Source organism: Falco rusticolus, chromosome 13 (genome assembly GCF_015220075.1).
Source record: "Falco rusticolus isolate bFalRus1 chromosome 13, bFalRus1.pri, whole genome shotgun sequence".
Classification (NCBI taxonomy): Eukaryota; Metazoa; Chordata; class Aves; order Falconiformes; family Falconidae; genus Falco; species Falco rusticolus.
This window is the reverse complement of record NC_051199.1, coordinates 6,989,764-7,011,942: the sequence shown is the minus strand read 5'-3', so window position 1 is coordinate 7,011,942 and position 22,179 is coordinate 6,989,764. Positions and strand designations below refer to the sequence as shown.

General features: G+C 47.4%; 3 protein-coding genes across 3 annotated transcripts; all 3 read right to left on the bottom strand.

Annotated features, from left to right (window-relative positions):
* Window positions 1–3,849: 3,849 nt before the first annotated feature.
* LOC119156814 (G-protein coupled receptor 35-like) lies at window positions 3,850–7,168 on the bottom strand. Its single transcript, XM_037407153.1, has 2 exons — window positions 6,897–7,168; window positions 3,850–5,534 (listed from the first exon to the last, which is right to left on the bottom strand). Exon 2 carries the CDS (start codon window positions 5,506–5,508, stop codon window positions 4,573–4,575), a length of 936 nt encoding a protein of 311 aa, XP_037263050.1. The 5' UTR covers window positions 5,509–5,534; window positions 6,897–7,168; the 3' UTR covers window positions 3,850–4,572.
* A 4,012-nt stretch (window positions 7,169–11,180) lies between these two features.
* On the bottom strand, window positions 11,181–17,159 carry LOC119156627 (G-protein coupled receptor 35-like). The gene is made up of 2 exons (XM_037406677.1): window positions 16,860–17,159; window positions 11,181–15,179 (listed from the first exon to the last, which is right to left on the bottom strand). The coding sequence occupies exon 2, from the start codon at window positions 15,165–15,167 to the stop codon at window positions 14,217–14,219; it is 951 nt and encodes a 316-aa protein (XP_037262574.1). The 5' UTR covers window positions 15,168–15,179; window positions 16,860–17,159; the 3' UTR covers window positions 11,181–14,216.
* Window positions 17,160–19,089: 1,930 nt separating this feature from the next.
* Window positions 19,090–20,274, bottom strand: LOC119156863 (G-protein coupled receptor 35-like). Its single transcript, XM_037407262.1, has 2 exons — window positions 20,249–20,274; window positions 19,090–20,044 (listed from the first exon to the last, which is right to left on the bottom strand). Exons 1-2 carry the CDS (start codon window positions 20,272–20,274, stop codon window positions 19,090–19,092), a joined length of 981 nt encoding a protein of 326 aa, XP_037263159.1.
* Window positions 20,275–22,179: the final 1,905 nt, after the last annotated feature.

The window sequence follows — 22,179 nt, the reverse complement described above, 5'->3', positions numbered from 1 at the left end:
GCCTCACCCCCCCCCCCAAAAAAAAAAAAATAAAAATTGCTAAAGCACTGTGAATATAGCCTTATCACTGGAGATGAAAATGTGTAACTGCAGTGGCAAAGATCCCAGTGATGTCGAAGGGCACAGCTGTCTATGCTGGTTCTAACGCTCCAAAGATATTCAGAATTTCCAAAAATCTTACATGCTTCAGTAATTAGCCCTGAGGAGAAGGGGGAAATGTAGTCCCCACCATAGGCTGGCTCTCCAGAAAAGCAAAGCCAAAGGTGCAGTTGTTGGTATTTCCCACCGGGGCCACATGCAGTACAGTGGTGACAATAATACTGAATACACCCACCAGATTAGTTTTACGACCAGCAAGCCCATCACATCATCAACCAGTACGATATAGTACAACACAATGATAACTTTAGCCCAGGCCCCAAGGACAGCAAACAGCCCAACAGGGAGTGCATACTGCGAGTAAACAACACAACCCTGAGACCATGGGCAGCAACTTCAAAAGCAGAGGAATCAGCGTTGTGGGCGATGATTGTTAAACCAATACAGCACTGAGAAATGCCGTTCCTTCAGTCCCTGGTGGGTGCAATGTGACTTTTGGTGGAAATGTGATATGTCTGGAGCTTGTTTTTATGCAGCAACACAGGGTAAGGATTAAACAAGTGACTGTGGGCTGTGGCATCCACCAACAGCAAGAGACCTACAGACTCTTGCAATTTTGAGGCTGATAAAAGTCAGGTTTGAAATAGCCGTGCCAAATTTTTACCAAACCAAAGCAGGGAGCCTGGCTTGGAGGCCAAGGGCCAGAAGTATGAAGTGTTCATCTTGATAGAAAGATGTCAGCAGACAGAAGTGAAGTGAGAGTTTTGAAGTTAGTAAAGCTGCTGGCAGACTGCTGCTGGGGTTTGTGATGGACAAAACAAAAGGGTTGCAGGTGCCGCAGCCTTTTAGCACCTCCGAGGATGAGGAGTGCATGGTGTCAGATGCTGTCCCCGGCTGGGGCATGCAGTGCCCACACAGGACAGCTTATCCTGTTGTGGAGTGACTCAGTGATGTTTCTGAGCCTTCATTCAGAAACTGAGAGATATAGGAATGTTTTTATCGATGATAATAATGAGCCACCCTGATTTTCACTTCCCCAGAAGTGCCCTCTTTCTGGCTTTGATGAAAGCATCTTTGCAGTATGTCACAGTTTTTTGGTAACAGCTTTCACACTTTCCCCCCACACTTGACATTCAGCTGAACTCTCATTTTTCGGTCAGCTGCCTTGGTTCAGTACTTGGCAGCAGCGTTCATTTAAAATGTGACAGCAACAGCAAATGGAAAGCCCCAAGCAAGAAAACTGTGTGAGATGTTACTAGACCTGTGAGCGACAGTGTGAAAGTTAGAGGGAAGTTTGGATGTGTTCCTGCACTCTGTCTGTGTGTCCTGCCCTTGCAGCCAGCTCCAGTGTGCTGCAGGAGGTCCGCTCGTGCTTTCCAGTGATCTGTTTTTTTAACAAGTCCCTTCAGTGCTTGTGAAGGGTATCAAACTGCTTGTGTTCAGCTCTCATCAGTTCATAGAGTTAGAATTAATATAATGTGGGAGATGCCAGTGCAAGATGTTTGTGCCTGCCTGTGTCCTGCAGCTGCTGGGAGGGCAGTGTGGCCTGCTGAGGGCAGGATGTGGTCATGCATGGTGGGAGATACCTGGCTCCACCAGCCTGGGAGGGGTAGGTTCCAACCCTCATCACCTGCAAAGCATGAGGTTGCTGTTGCCCAAACTTGGCTCCAGAGAAATCTGGGACATCTGAAACACAGAGCGCGTCCTGTGGTAAAAGGTCAAGTTGCACATATTCAAAAGCTTGGTGGGTGTGATGAGATAGCTAGGTTTTGCAGCAAGATCAAAGCAAGCCAGGAGAGGCCTGCCCTACCTGGGTAGTTACGGTATTTCTGTGCATGGGGTGGGGCAGTCTGCCTTCCAGGCAGTGGTGGAAGAATTGGTATTGCCAACAAGAGCAAGTACTCAGATCCCTCTTGTCTCCTGGAGGTGGCTGAACCCACAAGAAATGTCTATTACTGTAGGTTGCGGCTGTCTGCTCACTGCTTAATGCATCCCTCAGCTCTTCGCTGTATGGTATGGGAGAGCTTGGCTAGATGAGGTATGAATTTAGAGGACGTTCCTTCCACTAAATCAGCTCAAAAGCTCCAGGTGGAAAAAGCAAAAAAGAAGTGAGTACACAGAACAGCATAATTCAGTTTTCTAGCTAGGGAGCCTGAGGGGGTTTCTTGGTCCTCGTCCCACATATTTCAGCCCCAGCACATCTGAGCCCCTGACTGCCCTGTACTTGGATAGACCCTGCTCAAATGGTGAAAAACAGAGGTTTTGGTCCTGTGTCAAAGTGACAGTTTATTGCATCTCTTTTCTGAGTGTGAAACATGTTTTCCTGCCTCTTTGCCCTCACTAGCCAGCTCCTCCTGTGCAGTCCTTCGGAGCAGTGGTGGTCCCGCTCAGAGCCATCGTGGAGGCTGGCTGGGGCAGTGAGGACCACCCCTGCACTCCCTGCCCAGCACCATCCCATACTGGCACAACCCAACCATCTCCTCCACAGCCCCTCCAAGGCTCCCCCCTGTCTCCAAACCTCAGTAAGGATCTCAGAACTCATGGTTGTGCAGAGGCTTTGGTGTGAGGCTTCTGTGGTAGGGACCTCTGGCCATCTTTGGCCAAGCGTTCGTGTATTTCTGGGCAAATGGCTGCTAGAGGAAGGGGTGTTACTCGGAGTGAGACCGCTCAGCAGAATCTACTCGGAAATGCTTTGTTTGTAGGCTGCTTTGTATCTCCTCCACCCATTTAATCAGTGGTTGATTACTGAAGGAGAAGTATTTTTTTATCTGCATCTGAAATAGCAGTTTGCTTTGTTCGGAGCTTTCACCTCTGAGGAGCTCCCACCCATGGTGGTGAGACTGTGTAGAAAAAACACACCAGCAGTCAGGTAATCTCTGAAATCACTCTGCTCTCGGCACACAAAGGCCATACCGGGGAGGAAATCTTAAAGGTGTATTTAGCTTTATTGGGGACCAGTCCATCAGGTTAAAGACACTAAGATGCTTATGTTAAAAGGGGAGAGACCAACCTCCTTAAAAGGCCTTTTTTGCAGTCAGAGCCTCTCCTGCTCTCCCTCCTCACTGTGCAGTGAGCAAAGGCAAGATCCTGCTTTCAGATTTTGGTGATGACAGAGCAGATACCCCTAATTTCTATGGGGATCTCTGGCAAGCATGGTGAGAAGCCTGCATCCCCTCGGGAGGCTGTCAGGGCTTGGCTACTGTCCCGTGCAGATGGCACAGGCTTTGAGCAGCAGCACAGCCACTGCCCAAGTGTATGGAGGGCCCTGCTCAACTATGGTCTGCAGCAGAGCCTCTCCTTGAAGGGTTTCCTCCTTATGGCATGTGCCTTGAGTAGGAGGAGATGCAAAGGCTGAGCTGGATGCTGGGGCTGTAAAGCTGCTTACGTGGTGGCAGGGTTCGGCCCAGCACACCCAGGCAGGTGGAAGCCCAGCCTGGGGTTGGGAGGCATGAATGGAGGTGTGTGTCTGATATGTCCCATACAGGGGCATGTGGCTTTACCTACGTTAGTGGTTTTACCTACTTAGCTGTTTGTGGGTCAGTGCATCACAAGGTGGTATGCACCGCTCTGCCTTTGAAAATCCCAGTCTCCGTTGCAGCTTATACCCCCCGCCCTGCACTGGACAGTGGGGAGGTGAGCTGTCCCTCCTGGGGACAGACAGCAGAGCAAGTCCTTATCTCCCACCTTTTCCATTTAACTCATTAAGAGACTGAACTCTGTGCTAGTAACACAACTTTATTTATGTTGGTTTCTTTGGAACAGCTTGCTGCCACTTTCTTTAGACAGTCCTTTGCATTATAAGGCTGAATAAACCCCTAATACGGGGTCCTTATTCCCACTGCCCCACCTCAACTCTTTGGATAGGAGTTTTAATGTCATTTTACTCAAACACTTTTGACGTAAATTTTTTTTCCCCAGTCAAAGCACTTGCAATTTCTTATCACCTTGTACTGAAATTGATGACCATTTTGTAGCTGTTACATAGCTTCACAAAACCATTCATACTATCTAAAGCAGGCTAAAACTGTCTCTGCTACCGTGGCTATGCATTATTACCAACTAAAAAACAAGATGTTTGTGATTTATAAAAACATCCTCCTTTCTTTTTCTTCTAAGTGGTTTCACTTAGACTTTTAAAAAATCTTTTTATATTTGGAATAACCTCTGTTTATATGTCACAGCTACAGCTGTATAAAAGCTGATCCAATGTGAGGGTGAGTGATAAAAAAAAACCTTTACCACTGGCTGTACTTGTTTTGGCAGAGAATTATCCATAGCAAGCTAGATCATTACATCAGGATCTGGACTGCTATGGTTGTCTGAATCAGGGCTAATTTTCATGTGTCTAAATCATTCCCATTAGTAGAAAGTCCCTCAATCCCACTCACAGAAAGAAAGTGGGAAAGCCTGCTATTGAGTCCCAGTTGAACTTGAACATAGCAAGTATCAAATGTGAGCTGCATGGGTTTTGCATTAATGCATTACATGTGGGAGCTGAATGTCAGCTTCTTCACTGGCTTCAAATTTGGACTTTGCTAGCTTGGGAGACGCTTCCTTAAATTCCTTGTTGACAAAGTAGTAACAAATAGCATCCAGGCAGCAGTTTGTGTTTGCGAGGACTGAGGCAAGGTGAACAAAATTATTGACCCACTGTATTGCAGAGCAGTTGGAGCTGGTGGAGTCCATTATAAAGCGAAGGAGATGCCCGAGGTAAAGAGGTAAAAAGCATATGATGAACACAGCCATGTTTGCAGACACGATGTAGATGGCCTTCCTGATTGACTTTTCCTTGTGACAATATTCATTCTTCTTTCTCATGAGTTCTGCAATGACTTGTATGGAGCAATAACTCAAGATGATCAATGGTATGAAAAACCCTACAATAACAGCACACAGTGTGATCACTGAGGGCTTAACGGAAGGTTTTTCAAAGCAAAGTTCATCTTGTCCTCTGTCCTCTAACTTTTTAATGAGGGACATCACACAGATGACGACTATCCAGAGAAATCCAGAGGCACAAGCTGCCTTCAGGGGTGACCTCAGCACCTTGGCTTTCAATGGGTACTTGATTGCAAGATACCTATCAGCTGCTACGACAGTGATGATACCGATGCTCATTAGGCGGTTTATGAAATAGCCACCTTCAAGAACCAAGCACCAGCTACCTACCTTTAGCTGATTGAAGTGGGATAAAGTTTTAAAAGGCAAACTAAACAGCAGCAAGCAGTCAGCCACAGCCAAGTTGACCATGTATACTCTGGTTTCTGTCCATTTGCCGAGTTTGCAGCAGAACACCCACAGCGCCGACATGTTCAGCAAAATGCCCAAAAGCAAAACTGGGATGTAAACACACAGCTGGACAAGTGGAAAGCTTTCATAGGCTGTGATATTGCAGCTGCTAGGGTTCATTTTGGGTCTATCAAGATGCACAGTTCCTGAAAAAGCAGATTAAACCTTTTAGAAGCTAGACTCTTGACTGAATCAGTGATTAATCCAGATAGTTCAGGGCTTTAGCAACAGTGGAAACCAGATTGTGGAGATGACTCTGCAGAGCAGAGCTGGCTGTAGGGTACCTTGTGGGAAAGAGGGGAGTGCGACACAAGCCTGATCAGTTGTGGGGAAAAGTGCAGGTTCTCACTGGGTCCCATGGAGGGAAGACTGCTCGTGGAGGCAGCAGGGGAAAATGCTTGGGCCTCCCTTTTGGGCCAGAGTCAGACCAGGCAGTGGCAGGTATCCTGCAGCTAGCAGTTATGTGAGCTGTTATCAACCATCTGAGAATGGAAATCTGACAATGAGAAGGAGATGCCTAAACCCAGCTCTCATCCCTTCCCTTGTAATGGTGCTCAGGAGAAGCCAACCAACATCCTCATAGCTCAAAATATTCCAGGAGATATGCAGCAAAAGAAAGCTGTCCTCTCCTTCAGTCCTGAGCTGTGTCTGCACCACTTCTCGTTAGTGGTAACAGCAGTTATTAATATCTCTCGTTAGTTTTAGCTGCCATTGAATCTGTACTCAGTGGTAGCATTTAGTGGTCTGCGTGTACTTTTCAAAGAACATGAAAGTTGATCTTCATCTCAGAAGTATTACAGCAATCTGCCATGATTCCAACACCCCAAAAACCCACCAATGCCACAGCACTAAATTTCACAGCAGCCACGTGAAATAAAGATGTGAGCTGTATCTGATCTAGTGGGTGGTTTTATCACCCTGGATTTAAGGGCAATATTGCTGGCACTCCTGCTTCGGAGGAGTTAATGCAGGACTATATTCCAGGTGCAACCGTTCACGGATAGAGACCAAGGAGGTCTGAGATGTCTTTGGATTTTCCCTGCAAGAGGAACATTGCTCCATGGGTGCAGGTTCCCGGGATCGAAAGCATCCCGAGTGAGCAAACCATAGGGCAGCACTGCAGCATCTACATGCATCTGCAGCTCTGGGCTAGCTCTGAAAATCACACTGCTAAGGAATCAGGCCAGAGACCTCTTTGGAGGTGAAGGAACGTGCTGCAGCCACTACCTGCGGCAGCTCTGTGCTTTGGATGTGAGGAATGAGTTATAACCCAGAAGGTATAAGGGTAGATCATAATAGAAAATGGGGATCTAGCAAAGGCTGAGACAGCCCTTAAGCATCCAAAACATGTCTAATGTGGCCAGTATCAAAGTGAGCCTTAGAAAATACACAGGCTCCAGCCCTCTCTCAGCTTCTCCACCACCATTTTAGTGTCCCACCATGTCTGGGGAAGGCAGTGTCTTGCAGAGCTCAAATAACCAGGTCAGCAAATAGCCAGGAAGAATTACCTGCTTGCTTGCTTGCTCGGAAAGCGTGAATGTTCCTCCAGACCAGCTGCGGTGCGATGTGCAGGCACGATGAGCCCTTGTAGCAGTGGTCCTGGCATGTGACCAGCAAGGTGTCCTGCGATGACCGCTTGCTGGTGGTTGTGACAGCAGCAATGTTGGTCGAGGAAGCACCCCCACCCCTCCTCAACGCATTTCCCCGGGGTTGAGCTTCCTCTGTCACCACTGGCGTGGTGGCTCGTAATCACCCCCTGTTGACTGAGAAGCCTGCAATACCCTGCAGCAAGGCGAAATGCTTGTCTGCCGTGTGGCCCGGCAGATTCCTCTGCTGATGGAAGGGCTTTGGGTTTTAACTTTGATTTACTTTCCATTGCGTGATGTCCCACCGGGCAATGCACATTGACCTTTCTTGCCCAACAGGCTGTGCACATGGCTTGCAGGGGACCTGTTGGCCTGGAGTGTCCTGAGGTCTTCTCTCTGCCTTCTAGACCGCCACTCCTGCTGGGGAGGGAGGGGGGACTGCCACCTGTTGTCACACTGCTGACCCCCAGCACAGAGCAGCCCTGGCAGGCCCCCAGTGCCATTCACAGAGCTGTTGGAGAGGTGAGGGCTGCACTCTGCAGACAGTTTTGCGATTATTATAACTGGGTTTCACTCTGAATCACAGTAATTGTTTCACCTTCCATAGTTCTCATCAACCACCAATTCTGAGAAAATGTGACACCGTGACCCTTTGACCTGCTGACTTGGTGACTGCTCTACAGTTGCAGGCACCTGCTGGGCAGGGGCTCCTTTTTGGCTGCCCCTTGCAGCCTGCTTACAAGAAGAGTCCAAACACGTTGATCAACAAGCTCAAGGGTCTCGCTCTTAGTACCTTGAATTGCTGTCTTGGCCAAACACATTTCCCCTTCCCACTTTTCAAGTCATCTTAGAGCAGCTTCTGGAGTATTTCTGCATTATCTGCGTATTGCAAACCAGCATTTGAGATTAATTCCTTGCCACTGTATAGTCAGCGTAGAGCTTAGCTTAAATGCTCCTGAGTTTCCAGGGATTGCTTTTGCCTTTCTTGTGACTGCTTCTTGGTGAATGCTTACAAGTAGCTACTGACCTATTAGTACGCTCAGCCTGTTGATCCCCTACCACCATCATTTTCATGTCACAGTCCTTGTTAGTACTTCAGTTTTCAAAGTCATCCAGCTCCTGGGCTGTGATACTTTCACCACTGTGCAGAAAACACTTCACTTTGCATCCTCAGGTATTATCCACAAACTTCTCTTGTCTGTATCAAGGCAATCACTGCCAGGATTAACCATGAGCAGTCAAAATCAAGCCTGCAGGGAGCTTAGCTCATGGTATCTCTTCAGTGTGAGGCTTACCATCCACTGCTTGGTGCTGTGGTCACCAGATGAAGGCAGATATTTCTCCTGTCAGGCTGGTGAGGCTTCAAAGGAGGAACAAACCATGTCATTAGGCACAAAAGAGCTGGCTGTGATCAGCAGGTTCACCAGGGTATGTCAGAGAAACTCAGCACCAGCTACCAGTAGGCAAAGCTACAATAAAGTGTTATATGTAGAGAACTTACATGTTTCCTGGTGTTGCTCTTGGATTTTCTGATTTCTGGACACCGCTGGGTCAGAATCCTCACGCTTCTCTTCTTCACCCTCAAGGCTTTTGCAGCTGCTTATGGCCCCTTCCACCCAGTTCCAGGTATTATCACCTCTGCCATGGACCAATGATGCTCACTTGGTATTTTCCCCCGCCTCTGCAGCTTTCAGCCTGTCTCAGCCCTGTGAGTGCTGTCACCATGTGGTGCAGTGCAGGTGACACACTTACACTCTCATTTCCTTGGTGGCAGCTCTCTGGCAGGGTAGTCTGGGGGCCTGTGGCATCACTGAGTACCAGTGTCTGTACAAAGTGCATTACTGCTTGCAAAGTGCTCCAAAGGACCTTTTCCACTGACACCAGTGTATACCACACCTTGGCTGGAAAAGTAATTTTCTTAGTGGAAAAAGCCAGTGAAGCAAAATATTCCCACAAGGTGAAGCAGCACTTAACCTTTGCCTTTCTGTGTGTCCCTCCCATTTAATTTTAGTCAGGCATATTGTGAATCTGCAGAAGTTTCAGATCTGAGCATAGCAGAGCTGTTACTGGCCAGACACTTCCCTTTCTTCCCCCATCCTAGAGAAGGGACTGTGGTGGTCTCTGCCCCCGATCCTCTCTTGGCTGACTTTACTTAAAAGCCTTGTTGCTGGTGTGAGATTTCATGTGCTAATTCCTTTAAATTTCTGGACTTCCTGTGTTCCTAATCCTAAGTGAAAGCTGTGAAAAATAATCAGTTTTCAGGACATACCTGGACAATTTTCTTGGTTTTATCAGCAGCAGTACTGAGTAATCTCACTTCTTTGCTTGTAATTTGTAGGTAGATTTTCATATCTAAGGCAAGAATTTGCTGAGACCCATTTGATCTTTACACTCTTGATCTCTAAGACTTATTTCTGTTCTGCACAATCATATTTCTTTCCCTTGTAAGCACTGCATGATGTCCTGCTTGAGGTTGTGTCCCAGGCAAAGAAAGCTCTTCTCATGAGGTTTTCCCGTGCTCCTGGTACAGATTACAGATTGCTAACAGACAGGACAGCTCCGGTTTGATGGGCTCCTGCCTCCTTTCCCTGCCAGCGAAGGTCTTGGTCTCTTCTGCCTCCCAGAGGCTGTGCCCTGCAGGCTACAGCCACTGGCACAACACGATGGGACAGGGCCTCTGGCAAGGTGAGACAGGTACTGGTACCTGCTCCACGTGTGCAAGGGGGACATGGGATGCTGTGCTACCCTGCGGCATTTGGATTCTGCAGTTTCTCTGCCCTGTGTGGGTTTTTTCCTGGCTTTCTCACAGGGAGACGTGATGCTGCAACAGCAGGTCTTGGCTGAAACAGAACCACAGGCTTAGGAGAAGAATGTATCAGTATTCTTTTAGCATGGAAAGCTGCTGAAATGGCAGTGTCGTGCTAATAACTGCATCAACCTCACAGTGACCAAGCCAGGGTGTTGAGACTGCTTCCCCTTTCCCCTTGCTTAGCACCACTCAGAAACCCAGCCACCGCAGGCAAGGCACTCACAGGGCGCTCTGCACAACAGCCCGCTCGGTACTGCCGCAGCATCAGCACTGAAGGGCTTGGCCATGTGTCTCTTGCAAACATACTGGGCAGGGCATGGCAAAGCCAGTACACTGGAGACTGCTGGGCAAAGCTCACGACTGGGACACGGCACTGCACTGGGAAACTGAAAACACAGAGATACCTCCAAAACCTGAAAGCAGCACCCGGCTCACCAAAATGCAGAACTTGGTATGTGTCCTTCAGCCCCAGAAGAGGAGTGCTGCTGGAGCCCAAACCTCTGGTGAGAACTCAGACTTCAGGCCTGCCCAAATGCAGCCAAACTGTGAAATGCCACCTGCCTTCCCTGTTTAGAAGGGCCAAAAATGTTAAATCAGATGGCTGCTCAGTTAGAAGCAAGATTCTGGATTACTTGTAGGCTTTTCCCTGTGGTTGTGTTTTGTTTTGTCTTATTTTGATTTGGTGGTGTTTAGTTGGGGTTTTTTAATGTTTCTGGTTTTGTTTCTTTCAAGCCTAAATTTTGACCGCAGCATCCATTTGCTCATTTAAAGCTTAAGCCACTGTTAGCATCTTTTTCTTTTAAGGGACAGAGAGATTATATCTTGCTGAAATGGTACCAGAATCCAGTGGTGCAGCCCTGCTTGCTGGAGCTGCTGATGGACTGCAGCTGGTGCTCCCCACTGTCATCAGCCAGACTCTTGTGCTAAGAAATGGGAAAGATTTGTGGATAACTATGTCACTGTCCTCATGGATTTCTATTCCAGTGTTGTTTGATGGCTGGTGGTTTGTTGGGCCCAAGTACTGATGACTTATCTGTTCCATTTACTAGGAGGACTCAGGGAGCTGAGGTTTTGTTCAGACTGAAGAAGAGTATCATAAACCCATCATAAACATCATTGTAACTTGACACATAAACCAGACAACAATTTTGTCCAAAGTAGTACATACGTCTTCAGGTAAACAGAAAGTGCCTTGCTCATCTTTGGGTTGCACTATAAATATCCTGTTGTAAGGCAGATCTTATACCATGGTAGCTAAGTGTCCTCTCACAATCTCCAGTATAGGTTTAATGTTAATAATAGAGGACTGTGATGTATAATGGTAAAAAATGAATATTTATTTATAGATATATTACTATGAGATAGCTTTATTTTCATTTGCAAAATAATGTTTCCTTTCTTGTTTTCATAGCATTCAGTACAAACAACAAAAAATATTACTTAATGATGACAGGGATTATGAAGTCAACAAATTTCCACTTTACAATAAGAAAAAGGAACACTTTATTTTTGAAATTTAGAACATGAACAGTAGGAGACTTCAGCTTCCTACAAGAAAAAAACCACATTCATTTTATACAGCTCTGTATGCAGTAAGCTTGGCTACGTATAGGAATACCAACTATAAATTATTTAGCACAGCTGTTGTACTGGTTTTGTCACTGACAGGGAGTAAGTGAGCAGCTGTGTGGTGCTTAGCTGCTGGCTGGGCTGAAAACGCAGCAGCTGTGTAGTTTAATAGAGTGCCTTGTCTGTGATCCTTCCTTGATTTAAAAACGATAGGCTTGGGTAAGAAGAAAATGTCCTGAAATTTTTTGGTTGCAAAACGGTAGCAAAGGACATCGCAACAGCAATTAGTATTTACTGTACTATGAGGACTATACATGAGGCCACATGCACAAAAGCTTTGCTGCTTTGTATTTCAGAGCAGACAACCTAATTGAAGCCCATTGTAAACTGAACAAGGTGCCCCATATTCAGAGGGTGAAAACACGAACATGACTGGGCTTGCAAAAAAAAGTAAGTTGTTTGCTTTCTGGATTAACAGTAGGATAACAGGTTGATATGAATCGACATTCCTCTTTTTTCAGAATAATAAAAATTTTTATAATTATCTGTTTGGACAGACATTATAACCAATGAGATGCCAAATCCCAGAAGGAGATCCCAGAGCCAAAAGTGTTTTTGAAGGCCTTTGCTGCTGTTTCTGGAAACAGAAGTCTTTTTCCTTGCTGAACACTGCTCGCCTGGCCACGTAAGCAATGCCTGTCGTGAAGGTCAATGACACACCATAGAGAAGAACGGGCTCATGGGGACCCTAAGCCTCTTGCTCTCCAAGGGTGGTTCATTGCAGTGTATTTGTTGACAGCTACAAGGGTGACCACACTCACGCATCTCCTTAGGCAACAGATAGTTTTTAAGATCAGGCACTATTTGTCTCATGTATCTTTTCCCGTCTTTGAAAAGAGACCTTAAAGAGCAGAATGAGAGCCAAACAGTGTGCAATGATTAAGTTGGTCACATACATACATGGCCCTTTTGCTCTGCTTGCAGTGAAATACCAGTAAAGCCAAAGCATTAAATAATACATTGAAGAAGAAAATTGGGACATAAATGATCAACTGAATGACCTGAGTAGTTTCCTCCATTTTTAGGCCACAGTTGCTCACAGCAGCTTCCATCATGCTGCGAGCTCTGCCAAAGTATTGACACAGGGCAGGTAGATCTAACATTTGGATGGGGAGTACTTCCCGTGATGGGAATGGCTGTTTGCTATGTTGTGTAGCCAACGTCCAGGCAGTGGTTTCAGCATGGGGTCTGCAAGCACTAGAAGGTGACAGATAGGCCACTAGTAGGGGAACTATTTGTAAGTTGTCACTAAGAAAGTTAATTGTCTCTAGGTTTAAACGAATAGAGTATGGGTTTGCATTCCCTGGAGGAATTTTTTTAGAGGTTTGCAAGTCAGAAGACACTGAAAGTCAAGGACCATGTAGCCAGCTGAGATACAGTTATCACATGCGTTTCAAAAACCCTGTAACATTTCTCATGCTGACTTTAAGTTACTATGTGGTAAAACGTTAGATTAAATTTCTATGCAGATAAATGTAAAGTAGTCACACTCTGGCATGGTCTGCCCTCTCAGCTCAGGTTTCTCTATGGGTTGCTTCCTTCCGATGCCCCAAGACCTCCCTTTGTGGCTTAACTGTTTTGAGCTGCTCTCTTTTCACTTCCCTGTGAGGTGAGAGGATACATGTTGCACAGGCAACAAGCACTGGTATTATAGAGGAATGTGGTACCCGGAAAGCTAGACATTAAAACTGATGCCTGGTCTGGGATCCAGCTAGAACAGATCAAGGCTCTCTGCATAATGCATGGAAAGAGTTAAATGTCTCAAAATGAGATGCAGAATTGCTGTTGAACCCTCACTGTGCACTGTCCAAGCAGCTGAAAGAGGAAAAAAAAACCCCAAATCCAAAGCAGTGCTTCATCACCCAGGACAATGTCGAGAAGCCCTCAGCCATGGGTTTGCTCTGTATCTGCAGAAGGGCCTTGCACACCCTGCTGTCACCAAACCTCCCCTGAAAACTCTTCATGGATGGTGAGGGAGGGATCAGGGCTGCATCAGCTTCGTGTTGCTCACTGCTGTTTTCTGACCATCAACACACTTGCAGTGTGAGGCAGTGACAACTTGGGCAGATGCGACCTCTCACTGGACAGGACACTCGTTGAAGATTTGATCACATGGAAGTACAACAAACCTGTCACCAGGGCTTATGGTAGACACTTGGGTGAGATCAGGTCTTCACAGCTTTACGCTTGATACGCACAATGCTAAGGGTCTGTTCTGTAGTCCACAACGCTTTGCGTAGCTCAGTGTTCCCATGCAGTAATGGCTTTATTTATACCCACAAGGATTTTAGCCTTGCAGATGCCAGGGCATTGCCACAAGCTAAATCAAGTGTTATAAGGCAGGAATGGGGCAATAGTCTCAGGCCACTGTGACTCCTGCAGTTTACTCCATACACAGCAATAGCTGCAAGCTTCAAAATTATGTAGGTTTTTTAGATTTTTAAATGGAAAAAAATTCTTTGATGTGAGCAGCTCGGATCTGTTAGGTTTGGCTTGTTAGTACAGGGGCTTTTTCTTGTTTTTAAGTGACCATATGTATATATATTATGGTACTAGAAGTGGATTTGCGTATTGCTGTAAGGGTACTCGGTTTCCTATGTTTAGCTGAGTTTAGTCAGAACTGCAGTCAAGTCACTGAGGACAGAATTCAAGTTAATATCAGAACCCTTGGAGGGTGTTGTCCCTTTCTTGCAGACATGCCTCTACCTACAATGATGGCAAATACTGTAGGTGGTCCCATTCCCTCTGCCTTGAAGCTTCAGCAGCACTGTAGCTCTTAACACCTATAGTGCAGTACACCTTGTTTATGTCGTGACTTGATCTGTGGGTGGCTGTGACTCTTGGCTTTGGTTCATCTTGGACCTCATTGATGATATACAAGTGGGGAACAGAGAAGGAAATTCTGGAAATTCCTTGGCTGCAAAGTAATAGCAAAATGCATCCAAACAGCAGTTAAAATTTGCTAAGCATGCACTGATCTGAATATAGGCTCTAACTTTCAAGACCAGAGAACAAGCTCCAGCAACATCAACTGCAAACCGCAAGAGCAGTGCGATGTAGAAAGGTGAAAAGCATACGATGAAAACACACAAATTCACAGAAACAATGTGGATTGCTTTCTGGATTAAGGTGGTCTCATGACAGCTGGTGGCCATCTTCTTTTTGAGACATTTGATGACTTGTACTGAGCAAAAAATCACAATCCCTAAGGGAATAAAATATCCAAAGATAGTGTAGAATAATGACAAATAACTGGGTTGAATAGATTGTTTCCGAAGGCAGAATTGTTCCTTTCTTTCATGAAATTTTGTACGCACGTAGGAATAAATTATCAGCATTATCCAAAAACACCCACAGATAGAAGCCGATTTCAGCGGGGATCGAAGAATCTTTGCTTTTAGAGGGAACTTGATCGCAATGTATCGATCAATCGCAATCAGGGTGATGATAAGGATGCTCATAGGCATGTTTATAAAATAGATGTTCTGTATGATGGAACACAGCTTGTCTATGGGATGGTCATACTTGGTAAAATATATCAAGAAAGGCAGGACGAAGAGCAGGAAAATGTCCGCCACCATGAGATTGATCATGTACACCCGGGTCTCGGTCCACCTCTTGAGTTTGCAGCAGAAGACCTGGAAAGCAATTATGTTCAGTGGGATCCCCAAAGAGAGCACTGGGATGTAGACGATAAATTGAAATAGCGCAATGCTGTTCTGCAGCGTGTCATTGTCTTCGGTGCAGTTCCCCATGTTGGGCTGTCTCTGCAAGGAAAGGGTGCAGGCATGAGACTGAGCTGGGGGACGGGTCCTCTGGGCTGCATCCTCTGCAGTGCCCTGCTCTCCCGGCTCTGTGGCACCTCACTCCCCTGCGTCGCATACGCAGGCAGCCCCCAGGGTTGGGGCTCAGTGGTTCATCAGCACCATCCGTCCCTCAGCCATCAAAGTTACGCTGTCACTCACCACCAGCTAACACAAAACCACAGAGGCAACACTGTCTTGCAGCTATTACAGGGTTAAACCTGCCTTGCCCTGCATCTAGCCCTGGTTTGCACAGTCTGGGTGATAGCAAAGGGTCTGCAAAGCAGAATGATGGTTTCTGTGGTCTCTCATCTTTGCTGCTGTTGTGGTTATCAGAGAGCCACTGGCTTTAGGGTAGCTGGGCAGTGTTCCCTCTTTGCTCTCCAAGGTCCTTGCTTTGCTGCTGAAGCCACCCCTTGGGTTAGCTGTGGGTCTTGCCAGGCCTGTGAAGCTCCACAGGGCTTGAGCCCTTCCAGGTGTGGTAGGTGGCTCCACTCCTGGGGGTGGTGGGAACACTGCTGCAGGCTGGTGGTTGGGTGCCCGCTGTGGGCAGGCTGCCCCCAAGCACAAACCCGCTTCTCTTTCTGCAGGATGCTGGGGAGGAATAGCTCAGCGTGGGTACCACCAGCCCTAGCTGATAACAGGTTTCCAAAGAGAGAAGGGAAAGTGAGCATGTCTCTGATCTCTGCCTTCGAAGACAGGAAGCCAAAATGTTGCTAGAGCAGAAAACACAAACCTAAGGTCTTAGGCTATCTCCTGGTATTCCTTTAAATATTTCAGGGCATCTGCTACCAGCAAGGAGGCTGCGGAGGGTAGATCAAGCTTAGTCTGCAGCTTATAAAGGAAATGTTTACAGTGAGGCAGGAAAGGAAAACACCCAGATTCCTACAACCTTTTATAAATACATTGCCTTATAAGTCAGCAACTTCTAAGCATCAACATCTAAACTGTAGAGAAAATATCCGATTGCATGAACTAAGTGAACTGTTTTTAGCTCTGAGACTGGGAGATGTTTCTAACAGCCACGGAGGAAACCACAGCACCTGCCCGAGCACCAGCACTGGCATGGCATTGCAGAACTGAGCCAGTTTTAGGGTGGAGTTTATGGAGGAGCTAACATGCAGCTGGTCTCCTGGCTCTCTTGGGCTTTTAGCCTCATGCACTGTGGTACCACCTACCCTGCAGCCGTTCCCTGTTCCCTGCCAGCCTGCTAGGATCCTTCTGCGGTGAGGAAGCCACTCTGCATGCATAGCACTGCCCGGAGGAGCAGCTGAGCACCACAGCCCCGTTGAATCCCCCATGTAAGCAGGGAGCCAGCGGTGGTTCCCAAGGTCCCACGCCACCGCGTGCCTGGAGCCAGGTGTCTGCACGCTCACGCTCAGTGCGGTAAGAAGCACTGGTGTGAAACAACAGCGAGGGATGAAGACCTCCCCTGGCTGACACGTGGCTGCAAAACGGTGAGGTATAGCAGCTGTACAAGCAGGAGGAAAGGGAGGCATCCGCGTAGGGCTGAGGGTTGACCCGTAGGCTAAAAGGGAGGCAGCCCTAGCTAACGCTTCAGCTAGGAGGTGAGAAAGCACACCCTGAAGCCCTGGGCAGAGCACACTGCCACGCACCGGGGTGGGAAGAACGAAAAGACATTACCTGAGTCCTGTGGGGCCGTCAGGTGGGGTTAGTCCTCAGAAAGGCTGCGGTGTAGCTGCGGGCATGCTGGCAGGGGAGGAGGTCTGTTGGCGCCGCGGGTGCTGGGTGCTGCTCGGAGTGGGGCACAGCTGCCTGGGAGCCTGCGTTGACAGCTCAGGAGCACTGAAAACACAGCAATGAACTCTTGTTCCCCAAAGTGCTTCATTTATCACCTATTTTTCGGAACGGTCGAGTCTCTGGTGCCCTCTGTTGTTCCGCTCCCATCAGCTCAGCGCTTCACCATCACTTTTTCCGCTCAGCCTGCGCTCCCCCCACCCTCCTCACACAAACCAGCCATTAAAATTTAATGTTTTCAGTCATTGGGAAAACAAAACAATTTCTGAAATAAAACCCATAATGGCTGAAAATTATTCTTCTGGCAGCAAAATGTCCCCCAGGGAGCACAGCAGCCTGAGACGTCTCCAGCGGCATTGCAGAGCATGCCCCAGGCGGGTGGCAGTGTGGGGGCTGGTGGCCTTTCCGAGGGGGCACCTCAGTGCTCACGCACCCCCTGACAGTGAGCCCAGGACGAGGGGACCCAGCATGCTTCTCTTTGGAGTCTTTACAACAAAGGTGACAGATGATACGGCCCTGCTTATCCTCTGCAAAGCAGTCGAGTGTCCAACACTTCTCATCGGCATCGTTGGAAAGCCCAAGCAATGACAGTCGCTGCCAACCAGACACAGGTGAGACACACCGGCGTGACAGTGAGCACACCATCAGCATCAGGACTTTAGAAACAGGTTTAAGAACATGTCCCAGTGGTATTTCATAGTCATTTTGATGGCTTTTGCTGTCTGTTGGCTGCAGCAGTCACAGTCCCATCTATGTGAGCCAGCTGATGGGAATCAGGCGCTGACTCCCTTGGGATTTGTCCCATTACTTCATGTCTCCCTAGCTTGTGGCCCCAAAGGTGACAACAGCAGATTAAGCAGCAGCTGTGGGCTCCCTGAAAGCAGATGTAGGTCACAAGGGAAATTGTGTAAGTGGGCAAGGAAGACTCCTCCGAACTGTCTGCTGGAGTGCTCTGAGCATTGCCTGGGCAGAGCTTGGGGGCCATTTCAGAGATTTTTCAGTATTTAGAAAGAAAAAAGCACCCAGTCCTGGGGAGCATTTGAATAACGTATAGAGGGTCAACCCACTCCCCATCTCCCCTGACTTTTCTAGGCTGCTGACTCATGTACAAATGCATTTCCCCCATGGAAAAGTTAGGCATGGCAACGTGGGCAGGTTGCAGAAATGGACGCAGCCGTGTCCAGCCGTGGGGGTCAGCCGTGGCGTGATACGCTGACCCTGAGTTGCAGCCAGGAGTGTGAACCTGAGGGCCAGCCTCCTGCTGCGACATAAACCCAGGGAACAGCAATGCACAGGTGGCAAAGGTCTAGGTAGGGTTAAAAGGGCTTCCCCACGGGTGGGAGCAGCAGCCCTTGGGGGTGGCTGCTCTAGGGATGTGTCTCTGTGCCAGGGCTCAGCAGTGCAGCAGAGGGGGAGCTGACAGAAGGACTGACTCTGCTTTGAAATCTCCTGGACTTTGTGCCTTTATGGCACCGGACAAGTCTTGCTTTCATCCTCAAAGTGTTCCTTCGCATCTGTCTGACCCATTGACCCGAAGGGGAAGGGCAGGCAGCAGAGTCTAGGCTGGTTTTGGAAGGCCAGGTACTTCAGAATATGCTCGTACTGCCTGAACCTCCCCCAGCACGCCAAAGGAATACTATAAAAAAAACCAAAAAACACCTGGATTATTTTAATAATGCAAACAACCTAAAATGCACAATGAGGTAAAACATGATGTATTATTTTGTACGTGTTGGCAATAATTATCAATTGCCTTTAGCTGTAAAATGAACTAAAACAGGGAGACATATGTAGGTCACCTGTCTTCCTGTAAGAGTAACAAGTAGGTGTTGGAGGGTGGGATGGAGACACATTAACAACCAGCAGTTACACACTCACTTTTACACACCTCTGAAATAACTTACTCATTTAACAGAAACATAGAGTATAAATTGCAATTAACTTAGCCATGCTAAACCTAACTTCCTAAAGAGAAAGAGCAATAGTTACCCCAATAACACTGAAGCTGTGTCTTCTCTTGATCTTACAGAAATATGGGGGGGTGCATGTTGGGTTTGATGTTTTTTGTCACCCCTGACAACCACCCCACCCTCTGCTTCCTTTAGCAAGTGTGTGTCTACAAGGGGTGGATTTGTTCTATTTTTTCAGTGCTGGGTCTGGGCAATAGAAGGGCTTCATGGAACTCCTTGGTCACAAAGTAGTAGCAGATGCTATCCAGGCAGCAGTTGGACGTGGCGATACACCTTGTCATGGAGGAGAAGTTCTTTGTAACCTGGAGCAGGAAACAGGTAACTCCAATGCCCTCCAATACGAACCTGGCAAACACGCCAAGGTAGGCTGGCACAAAACATATCAAAAATATGATCAGGTTTGCATAAATAACGTGAACAGCTTTCTGGGTTAATTTGTCCTCTAATGAATTTGTGTTCAGGCGTTTCTTAAGGTTCCTGATAACTTCTGTGGAACAAAAAATGAAGACTGCTAATGGAAGAGTGAAAACAAAGAAAATGGAAAGCAGGCTCAGAACAGCGGGCGCAGTGGTATCCTTCTGGAAACAGAGCACGGCGTGTCTCTGCTGAAACTGAAAGGTGGCCCCGATTATCACGGAGACCCACAGAAGCCCACAGAGAAAGGCAGCCTTTGATGGAGACCTGAAGGTCCTGGCTTTCAGGGGGTGCTTTATGGCAATGTATCGATCAATGGAGATAAATGAAACTATGTAGATGCTCACTACCATGTTGATAAAATACATTGCCTCTATAAACTGGCAGAGCTCATCTCGGGTTGCCTTATTCCAGAGCAAATAAGCCATGGAAGGCAAGATGCAGATGACAAAGCAGTCTGCAAGGACTAAATTGATTACATACACCCTGGTTTCTGTCCACTTCTTTATCTTGCAGAAGAACACCCAGAGGGCAAGGGCATTAAATAGTGCTCCAAAAAAGAAAATGAGGTTATACAGGCAGAATTCAATGAGACGAACACTGTGATACAGTTCTAGATTTGCAACATTGCAGCTGTTGGACACATTCATGGTCCTGATGTGTAGATGTTGTATGATGTTCTGAGACCTGAAATAGGAAAAGACGTGGTAAGACTTTCCTCCTACCTCTTAACAGATACATGGCTCCTGTAAAAAAGGGTATTTAAGTAAGTATTTATTTTGTTATGCATGTGAATTTGAGGCTACGGAGCTGGCCTTCTCAGTCAGCCTGTAACTGGGATACATCCTTTGTCAAGCTTTGTTTATGTTTACTCAGTTTAGGAGTAAATACCTCAAGGTACACTTCCAATAGGACATGGCAGACAGCCTTTATTAAATAGGGAGATATGAATGGGGGTGTGTGAAATAATACTTAGAAGAGCTCCTATAGATAGCATGGGCATCCTGTCACAATGTGAACACTAATTCCTTAAACCAGGCTGTGCAAATAAGATAAAATTGCGCTTAGCTTGATTTTGAGCTAGGCAGGGACTGCAGCAACCAAAGCTAAAGCCCAGTGCAACCCATGAGCAAAAGCTCTTCTACCAGTTGTGCTGGCTTGGGAGCCAGACTAGAGCAGCGACGGGCTGAAAGGGCATAGCAGATTTTCCTTAGTAGACATCCTCATGCTCTGGCTCTAACTGGGCAGGTTTCTGAGCCTTTGGGCTGCCTTCTGAGCCCAGAGCTCCTGCTACATAGAGGAAAACAGAGCTGATTCTGCGTTCCTGCATCCCAAAGGCACATGTGAAACCCCAAGAGAGTCGGTGAGGCATGCTGCTCTCCACATCCTTGGGAGGGGAATGGGGGTGGAAGGGTTTCAAGCCCATTTGTTCCAGGAGAGAGTATGAGTCTGCAGATGTAAAGGAGACAGAACACCTGAAAGAAGGAACACTGGTGCAAAACAGGGAACTTGCCATTAAGGTCTGCTCAAGGCAGGCGCCCTGCCACCCAGGGAAATCCATGAGATGTAAGTAGTAGTAACTGAGCCTCTGTCACACCAGCTGCTAGATGTTTCACAAGAGTATTGGTTGTGTGAAGAGTGTGACTTTGTGGGCAGATAACAATCAGCTTTTAGCAGACCCCATCCTGGGCAAAGTGGCTTTATGTGACGTGCATATGGAGGAATTATCTGAACCGGTAATTCTGCGTTTGTGTCACTGAATGTCTGCTTGCATCTAAATGTGCTTTGGAAAGAATTTTAACCTTTTAATTTAAAATTAGGTTTTTACCACCCTAACAGGAAAGTATTGAGGGATGTGGTTAAATCCTACAGCTTTCACAGGTGCAGGAAGGGACACCATGGCTGGACATGCCTGGTTAAGCAGTTGCCTCTGCAAGCAATGCAGGCATCATGTGCAGGCGGTGAGGGCACTGCCTGCAAAACCAGACTCCAGTTCTGAAGTAACCAATAAAGACACAAATAACACTATTGCTGGGGGGATATGCAAGTGTCTTGGGCACCAACGGACACTACTGTGACTCCTGCATGGAGCTCTCTCCCAGTACTTAAGTGCTCAGGTCTGGTTTTCCCAGCAGAGGCTTGCGGCTCCCTGCCTGCACCCTGGAAGGAAGCTCACAGCTGTCACTTTGGGAAAATCTTGCTGAACCAGAGGAAGTAGTAGCAGGAAAATGTCTTACATCAAGGGCTGAAGCCACCTTGTTATGCTCACTCACTGTACGAGGCAGATCTCTTTGCTGTCATGGCTGATGCCCAGGTTGCTTTTCAGTGGCCCCGGTGTGCGGTGCCAGCAGCAACCCCATGCTGAGGTATGGCGCAGGCATGCTGTGCTGGTGTGAGCTGCAGCATGGAAGGGCTCTGGTGGACACCACCTTTGGGGCTGGAGGTGGCTCACAAGTGCTCCAGGCCACAAGGCAGCTCAGAGACCGGTGTGGAGAGGAGGAAGGAAACAAGCAGAAGGTGTCAAAGCAGGCCACGTAGCACAGACAGAGTATGGCTGAGCAAAAAAATGTCTTTAAAGAGATGCAGTTTGATAAGCTAGCATATCCTGTGGCTGCTGGAAATGCTTAAGGAGGGGCAAAAGAGATGGCTCTAGCATCAGAGGGGCTAGGCAGCAACATACAGCTGTGAGAAAAGGATGGAGATGACTGTATAACAGTGTCTTGCTGTTGCTGGAGGACCAGGAATAGGCTGGGGCTTGACAAACAAGGTGGGGTGTGTACTGCTTTCCCCCCACCATAATAGACTGGGGAGGGCCAGTCAGC

Coding starts and splice junctions, on each gene's coding strand:
- LOC119156863 (XM_037407262.1), bottom strand. CDS start 20,274: ATGTCCTATTGGAAGTGTACCTTGAG. Junction 20,045..20,248: donor TATTGGAAGTGTACCTTGAG/GTATTTACTCCT, acceptor TTCCTATTTCAG/GTCTCAGAACATCATACAAC.
- LOC119156814 (XM_037407153.1), bottom strand. CDS start 5,508: ATGAACCCTAGCAGCTGCAATATCACAGCCTATGAAAGCTTTCCACTT.
- LOC119156627 (XM_037406677.1), bottom strand. CDS start 15,167: ATGGGGAACTGCACCGAAGACAATGACACGCTGCAGAACAGCATTGCG.